The sequence below is a fragment of the Cariama cristata genome, unplaced genomic scaffold (genome assembly GCF_000690535.1).
Source record: "Cariama cristata isolate BGI_N322 unplaced genomic scaffold, ASM69053v1 scaffold1025, whole genome shotgun sequence".
NCBI classification, from domain to species: Eukaryota; Metazoa; Chordata; class Aves; order Cariamiformes; family Cariamidae; genus Cariama; species Cariama cristata.
In genome coordinates, this window is record NW_009615576.1 from 45,365 (window position 1) to 54,050 (window position 8,686).

At 36.0% G+C, this 8,686-nt stretch overlaps 1 protein-coding gene across 1 annotated transcript in view; it reads left to right on the forward strand.

Annotated features, from left to right (window-relative positions):
* The window catches only part of UBE3A (ubiquitin protein ligase E3A), a 50,307-nt gene extending 41,885 nt beyond the window's left edge, over nt 1-8,422 (forward strand). The window contains exons 8-13 of the mRNA XM_009699844.1: nt 3,226-3,431; nt 5,596-5,760; nt 6,148-6,303; nt 6,395-6,468; nt 7,379-7,522; nt 7,748-8,422. Of these exons, the coding sequence (XP_009698146.1) occupies nt 3,226-3,431; nt 5,596-5,760; nt 6,148-6,303; nt 6,395-6,468; nt 7,379-7,522; nt 7,748-7,868 (866 nt within the window). The 3' untranslated portion in view covers nt 7,869-8,422. The remainder of the gene's footprint in view (nt 1-3,225; nt 3,432-5,595; nt 5,761-6,147; nt 6,304-6,394; nt 6,469-7,378; nt 7,523-7,747) is intronic.
* Nucleotides 8,423-8,686: the final 264 nt, after the last annotated feature.

Genomic DNA, 8,686 nt, shown 5'->3' on the forward strand with positions numbered 1-8,686 from the left:
TATCAAATTTTTCCCGCAAAAGGTTGGACCAGATGATCTTTCAGAGTCCCTTCCAACCTGGGCTGTTCTGTGTTTATGCAATGCCTTTCTATATCTGTTGCTGCTTCTCTCTGAAGCTCTCCAGATTTCTTGGTGATCATGAGAGTACTTGACCCATTGAGGTTCACTATGTCATCATTAGTCATCCTCCTAAGGAGGAGTAATGAAAGGGATAAATGTGTATAGTCAGGGAAAGCTACCATTGCTTGTTTAGATATAAATCAGTAGTATAGGGTTTCTTTGCAGGGTTCCTTTGTTTGTTCTCTCACCTTTCTCCTCACTTTGCTTTGTGATTAGCTTCTAGAATTAGTAATCAAACCAAAGAGGAAGAGCTTCTGCAATAAAACCAGAGTAGGACTATGGTGAGTTCTTGAGTTATTTCCTCCCCTTCCTCCAGCTTAAAAAAATCTGATAGTCTCAGTTCTAATGATTTCATCTCAAAGGGGTACCAATCCAAAGTGTGGCAGTAATGTCAAACTTGATTGTAGTTAGTTAAGACAAGCCTTACTCACTTTGAAAACTGCTATTAACTTGTAGAGATTTGGAATCTGAATTAGCAAGGTTACTTGGAATAAATTAGAGTATGGCAAAATAAGGAAGTCTTAGTACTTTGATTGAAGAAGTTATGTTTCCAATGTGAAATACGTTTTTGACCTGCGTTTATCTAAACAGAAGTTGTGTGGGGTGTCTACGTTGAAATACTACTATTTAGTAATTGAAGTCCAATTCAGCTAAGATCCAGCCAGTGGATTTTTACGCTCCCTGTGTGTAAAAAATGGGTAATAGGTCAGATGTGCATACATGTGTTAAGTTTTAGTTCTGTATTCAAAATACAAAAAAGTATGTACACTTTTTGTATTAATACTAATTTTGATTTTTAAAACAAGGCATTTGTTGGCTTTTGACATAAATGTGTAAAAGTAGAAAATGTAGCTTGCATTCACAATTGTCTTTTCTTTTGCACCTGTTAATATGCACTGCGGTGTAACAGTTTATACACCATATATACAAAGTGTTACTTTTGTCGATTTGTAAACACTTTATTTACCAGAGAAAATTAAGGAGATCCTTTAAATAGGATTCAAAATGCCTGTCCTCTGATAGGTACACGTGGAGTGATGTTTATTGCTGTAATAGTTTCTTTGCCATTACGTTTCAAGTGTTTTCATATTAAACGAACTTAAAGTTTTATTCAGAGGAGGCAATAACTCGGATAAAATATTAGATTTATGACCAGCAGTCACCATGGTAAAAGGGAAGAATGAAAAACGTCATATGATATTCCTAGCAACACTATACAATTGTTTTCCCCTTATTGCAGCTTCTAGTTTCTTCTGGTGTTTTATATTATTTTATATATAGTCTTAATTTTGGTCAGTGAATAAAATACTGTATTTTACATTAAAGTGTTTCCGGATGTGGATCTGGGTAAACTGTTAGTCCTTCATTATTAGACATTTGCTGGAGTTGTTTGTTTTGACTGTTTTAACTCTTCCATCATCTTCCAGAAAGTATAAGTCATTGCTTTTATTGTGCCAGTAATCCCGAAGTTACTTCAGTCAATTCAGAAAACGGAACACAGGCTTCTGTTTAATGTTTCTCCTGTATACGTTTCTGTTGCTGATCCATTTCTGATTTCCAGTTGCCTTACCTTGTATGTTAGTCTGTTATTTGTGTGCTCCCCTAACAGCTGACTCTGTCCTGGTACCTTACTGAGATAAATAATCTTCATTTTTGGGGAATAGCCAGAGTCTCTGAATGAGTTTGCAGTTCATTTCCTTATCTTGAGTGAGAGCTTAGGCTTTATCTCTTGGCTAAAGGTGACATCTTATTTTCAGTCTGAGTAATTTTGTGGCTCTGTGTGGCTGTCTAATCAATTTGTGCATCTCCATAGGTTGTAAATAAGCATATATTTTAAGAGCTGACAAGCTAAATCCTTGTGGCAAATGTAGATCATGTTCTTGACCACATGCATCTAACTTCTGGTGTACTGGGAGGAAGGAGCCTGGGCACTTTTCCTTAGGTTTTATGTGGAAATCGTGAGACCCAGCTGTACAAGCAACAGATCAGTGGGACTATACTTGTCCAGGGTGCACGCTTTCTCTCTCTCTCTCCCCCCTTAAGTTCTATGGGTTTTGCATTTATCTCGCTCTGGTATTTAGTCAGGTAAGCAATGGATTTTACTGTGGGACTCATTTAAATAGTTTATAGCATGTATACAAACTCTGGTTTCATAAGCAAGAGCTAATCTAGTGGCTTGCTACAGCCAGAAGGGTGAGGGACTCTTTGCCCTTCTCTTGTCTGTATAGTCCTAGCTGCTCCCTCCAGCTCCTGGCATGTGCCCGTTCAGCTGTCTGTTGAATCCTTCTGTGAAGGTACTCAGCTTGAGAACTTGGCAGGAAATTGTTCACCTGAAATAGTGAGCTGAATCAGATGAAGGGGTAGGGAAGCAAAGCAAAAACCCTCCCTTTCAACAGTGATAAGCTGTTCAAATTGCAACCCCTCTTGTGAAGCAACAGTCCCATGTTAACATTTTCATCTCAAGTTAGGATGTATGTGATAGCTGCAACAAGTGGACCTTGTCGAGTACTTTTAAACAAACAAACAAAAAAATCCGTTGGGCATCTATCTCTAAGATCATATGTGATAGTTAATCCCTGTTCCATCATCATAGCTTCCAATTCAGTAATAGGGCTGCATCTAGTTCTGTTCCTTTGCTGGAACTGGCCTGGAAAAGCCTTTGAGGAAAGGCTGTCACTTTATACTAATTGGAGTTCTTCAGCATTATTTCATCTATGTGGATTTTGATTGTATTCTTTTCTTCCACTGTTTTATCAAACAGTTTTACTTCCACTGTATTTATCAAACTTAGTCTATGCTGAGGATGCGCTGCTGCTTCCTCAGTAAGGAAGGGGATGAAAGGCTGTCTATTTACAGCCTCAGTGGGCATTGCGGGATGTTGTATCGCACGCTTCCTGCATGCTTTTAGTGGTAATTTAAGTAACAGTATTTTGAGCAGCTCCAGTTACCCCAAGGTAAGTAGCTTCTCTTTGCCATTAAATTCAGTATGTTAAGCTGAACATGTTTTAGAGGCATTCTAATGCAGATGGGTTTATAATGATATGTTGTACATGTCATTTTTATTGAAATGTAACCATAATTGTTCAACATCATTTTTTTTTACAGGGATGTTCACATATGATGAATCTACAAAATTGTTTTGGTTTAATCCGTCCTCTTTTGAAACTGAGGGTCAGTTTACACTGATTGGCATAGTACTGGGTCTGGCTATTTACAATAACTGTATACTGGATGTACATTTTCCCATGGTTGTCTACAGAAAGCTAATGGGCAAAAAAGGAACTTTCCGTGATCTGGCAGACTCTCATCCTGTAAGTTCATTATGTTCTTCGAGTTTATTAATGCATTTTCCATGCAATAACTTAATCTAGATTTAAGTTAAACACAAAATCACTGTCAGAAGTGGAAGTGAAATAACAAGTGGCTTGTGTGAAGAGTCTGTATTTGTTAAAATAAATTCATAAGCAATAAAACTACTTACTGCATCTGGTTTGGAGGAGGCAGAATTGTCAAGTCAACAAATAGGGCTGGGTATCAATAAAGCTTTGCTCTGTTTTTTTGCATATTGCCTAAATTGCCTAATATCACTAAGCACTATTAAGCATAAACTATTATCATTCGTATCTTCCCAAAGAGACTTCTAAAATTAGACTATTTATTTGTAGAAGTAGATCTCTACAAAAAATGTGACAGTAACAGTAGGCATGCAAAGGTGTGCTGCTCTTACTGGCTTTTGTCTAAAGCACAAGACAGATGAGGCAGTTCATGAATGTCCCTGCAGTTTGGGAGCAGTGATCAGTGTTCCATCTTCCCCCACCCCTCCCCAGCCAGCCACGTAAGAACAGTAAGCTGTGCACATGCTTTAGTCAATGGAGCATAGAAGCATGTATGCAGGATCTCTTGGCCCTGGTCCATCTTCAAAGATCACCAGTAGCTTTCCTCATGCTAGCTAGTATGAATTATTAATGTGCTTCATTTCAAATGACGGGACAGTTCCCTTTTCATAAGCAGTTACGCAAAATCTTCAGCTATTCAAAAAAGATGAGTAAAAATGATAGTGTTTAAAAAGAACTTGCCTTTTTTTTATCAGAAACTGAAGCATTGTAATCAAAAAATAGGTTATGCAGTCTGCTTTGGATGGCTACATACAACAGCATGCCAGCTTTGACCAGCTTCTCTGTAAAATGACATTGAGAAATACACACTGCTCCTGGTTTCCTGTAACTTTTATTACATACTCAAAACTTTGATGGGAAAAAGTGGATTTATTTCTATGGAACAAGGCAGTCAGAGCATTTCTTAATTTTTCTCCCCTACTTTTATGTTTCTCCTCCGACACCTGCACTGACTTCTTTTAAAATAATCCCTTTTAAACTCTTTGTATTCTAATATGACTTAAACACTGACTTCAGAGCTTCTCAAACTGAAAATGAAATATGCAGTAGTCCAGCCTCCCAATGCTTTTTCTAATCCTGTAGAGCATGGAGGATAGGGTGTTCACCAGCCCTCACCACCAACGCTTCCACCTCCAGTCATTTTTCAATGCAAGATACTTTTAAACCCACTGTGGAAGAGTTGAAAGGATACAGACAGTGAGAAGATGAGGCTTATGTGTAAACTTTCAATAATTAAAACATTGAGGGGGAAATGTATTATTTCTGCCTCACTATAAAAATATAGTTGCACTCAGCTATTGCTTTTACCTTCACTTTGCATTCTTGAATCCTACACCTCAGTCTCAGCCAAATAATTGTTCCTTTTCTGCGTAGCCTTTGGTTTCCAGTAGAGTCTTGGGCTTTTCCTAAGGCATAGTAGGGAAGAAGGCTGGTTGCTCCTTTGAATAGAGCAAACTCTTACAGATAATTTCAGATTTCACGTGGCAAATTCTGACCGAACTTGTGATTTTATTTTTATTTTTTTTAATTTGTGCATAGATGTTTTCTTACTCTGACTGCCCCATCTGTGTTGCTTCAGGATTACTTCCTAGTTTTTGGATTTTAAATCAAGATGTAGGAGATAAAAGCCTGCTGCCTGAATTTTACCTGATATAAAATACAGTGTTTTCTTTGATTTTAACACATATATGTTCAACTTACTAGCATAACATATTCTGGATGCCAAAAGTAAATAGAGTTTCAAAAGAGTTAAAAGAAGAGGTAGTCAGTGGCTCTTTAGCTACAGGTCTCACCATTGCATTTAGAAAGATTCCTGGGTACCGATAGGCTCTTGTAAGGGAGTTGTCACTCATTGCCATGTTTCTTTTTTACCTTTCCTTAATATCTGCTATTGGTTGTTTTACAAACATTAAGCTTAATATACCTTTGTTTGGACTGTTATGGGACATCTTGGGTGACTTGTGTCCTAGAATGTAACAACCTTTTTTCAGGCAGATGATTGATTTCCTGTATTCTGGTATTACTCAGTGAAATCTATTGAAACTTATTTATGACAGATGTGTATTTCTTATTCTGTTAGGTTCTTTACCAGAGTTTGAGAGACTTACTAGAGTATGAAGGAAGTGTGGAAGACGATATGATGATAACGTTTCAAATATCTCATACGGATCTCTTTGGTAATCCAATGATGCATGATTTAAAGGAAAACGGTGATAAAATTCCTATTACGAATGAAAATAGAAAGGTACACTCTAATAATTTATTTTAATGTAATCCGTAATTTTTAGATACTCTATGCACAATTATGTAGCACTTTATGAAGGTTTGGTCTCACTTATAATTTAACTTTAAAAGCCTTTTAAAATTGCCATAAGACAGTGTAGTTGTAAGCAGACAAGGTTTCTCTTTTTAAAGAAAGCATCCATACATGCATACATAGCTTCTGGGTGTGGTGTTTCACCTGTTTGAGAAATAGTTGATACTTGCTCTTTATTATTGCTGAGTAGAAGCTGAGCCCAGATACACTACGTAGAATTATAGAATTTATTTTGGGGGTCGTATGTTTTTGGGAGGTACTTCAAGTGGCCTGTGTCAAAGTACTAAGGTTTTTTGGGGGATTGTTTCCTTACAGGAATTTGTCAATCTGTATGCTGACTATATACTCAATAAATCAGTAGAAAAGCAGTTCAAGGCCTTTCGGAGAGGATTCCACATGGTGACCAATGAATCTCCTTTGAAATATTTATTTAGACCAGAGGAAATTGAATTACTTATTTGTGGAAGTAGGGTAAGAATCTTGAATGTACACCAGAAAGTGGAGATTTTTGATCCTAAGTATATAATTAGTGGTCTTTTTAAAAAATGTCATCTTCTTACAGAATTTAGATTTTCAAGCACTAGAAGAAACTACAGAGTATGATGGTGGCTATACAAGAGAGTCTCTTATTATTAGGTAATTTTTTCTAATTTCTGAAAGATTAAAAGCACTTTACATGCCTGTTTCTTCATAATTAATATTGTAAGATTTAGTATTTTTGTAGTACTGGAGATACAAGTGTCTTATGTATAATTTCACTTCACTGAAGTACTGTAATTAGAAAAGTGCAGTTAGTATAAGTGTTCTCTTTAGCTTCCAGTGAACTTTGGTAAAGCTTAAAAGGGATTTTTCCCTGGGTGTTTTTGTCTTTCTGTTATAGCATATAGTTAAATAATCCCCAGTATAAACAGGGCTGTCAATAAATTACCACTGCTCTGCTGCTGTTTATTTAAAAAAAAAAAAAATCAGAACCACTTGAATTGTTTGAATAGGTTGCATGTGTAGAGCTTTCTTCTCTGATTAAAAATCAAGTAAATTCAGTGTTTTTAATGTTTTTACCTTCTTGTCCTCTTTGACTAGAGAACTCTGAAGACAAGGGTCAGAGAAGTGTGCATCTTTGGTCCTCTAAACTTTGCCAACTACTTAAATAGTTCCTGCTAGGGTAGAAAACAGTTGACAGCAGCTGCATTTGTTCACTGTGGTGTTTAAGAAGGTGGTAGAAAAGGACAGTGTAGTGGAACCAGTATAATGCCTTAGGAAATAGGAATAGTAAAGTAAAGGAAGAATATTTGCAGATCGCTTATCAGCTGAATTAACATTTTAAAACAGTTAAACTTCAGTGTTTTGGTAATAATTCTGATTTCTACTTCTGAATCTCATCGATCGGCAAATACGTTACTGTTAGTTTTGGTTTACAAATGCAACTTGTAAACTTGATGATAAGATTGGTTAGAATTACTAACCTAAAGTTCAATTACTTTTGAAAGTCTCATTTATACCAAAGAAAGTTTTCAGTTTGTTTACTTTTTGATTTCTTCCTTGATAGGGAATTCTGGGAAATAGTCCATTCATTTACAGATGAACAGAAAAGACTATTCTTACAGTTTACAACAGGCACAGACAGAGCCCCTGTGGGAGGACTTGGAAAGTTAAAGATGATCATAGCCAAAAATGGCCCAGATACAGAGAGGTAAAAAAAACCCCAAAACCTACATTTTACTTGTTTGTTTATAAATGAAGCACATTCTGTGCTTTTAAATTATTAAATCAGTTAAATCTGAAAGTTGAATCTTTAAGCAAAGTAAAGTCTCCCTAAATTCATTATTTTGGATTTGTGAAATAGCGATGTTTTTTTCTTTGCACTTACTGCATGTTCCCAGATCTGAATTATTTTGTTTGTTTGTTTTCCCCACAGGTTACCTACATCTCACACATGCTTTAATGTACTTTTGCTTCCGGAGTACTCAAGCAAAGAAAAGCTTAAGGAAAGATTATTGAAGGCCATCACATATGCCAAAGGATTTGGCATGCTGTAATAAATATAACAAAAGGGATTAAAAAAATGATGGTGATGATGTCCCTGTCCAAAAAGGCCATAAGATAGTGAGCTACAGTAGTCACCTGTGTTTGTGCCTCCCTTCTTTACTGGGGACATTGGGCTGGAACAGCAGATTTCAGCTGCTTATATGAACAAAATCTTTATTTTTTCTTTTAGTGTGAAAGTGTTACATATTCTTTCACTTGTATGTACAGAGAGGTTTTCCTGAATATTTATTTTAAGGGTTAAATCACTTTTGCTTGTGTTTATTACTGCTTGAAGTTGAGCCTTTTTGAGTATTTACAAGAAAACAAACTGTACTCTCCCAAGGAAAATATTGCCATCATTTGTAGACCATGTAACCTTCAAGTATGTGCTATATTTTTGTCCCTGTATCTAATCAAATCAAGAACTGTACTTTTTGAAGAGTTTGCTTTTGAAACTTGAAGTCTTGGAAAACAGTGTGATGCAATTACTGCTGTTCTAGCCCCCAAAGAGTTTCTGTGCAAAATCTTAAGAATCAATAAAGATGGAAGGGAGAACTTGGAATGTTAAATTGCAGCCTTGAGAACTTTACTTTAGTCACAGCACAACAATTAAAATTCATTTCACTATATGTTGTCTTCACATGTCTTGTAATAAACTGTGTTTTTAAATAGGAAACATTTCTTAGCATATGGAAGAGTAGAAATTTTAGTTACTTTTTTTTAAAAAAAAAGTTTACTGGGGAAAGTGCATTTTCAACTGAACAGCTTTAGAGTAGGGAGTGAAGTGTTTGGAAAAAAGATAGGAAGTTTTTGCTATATTATAAACAAA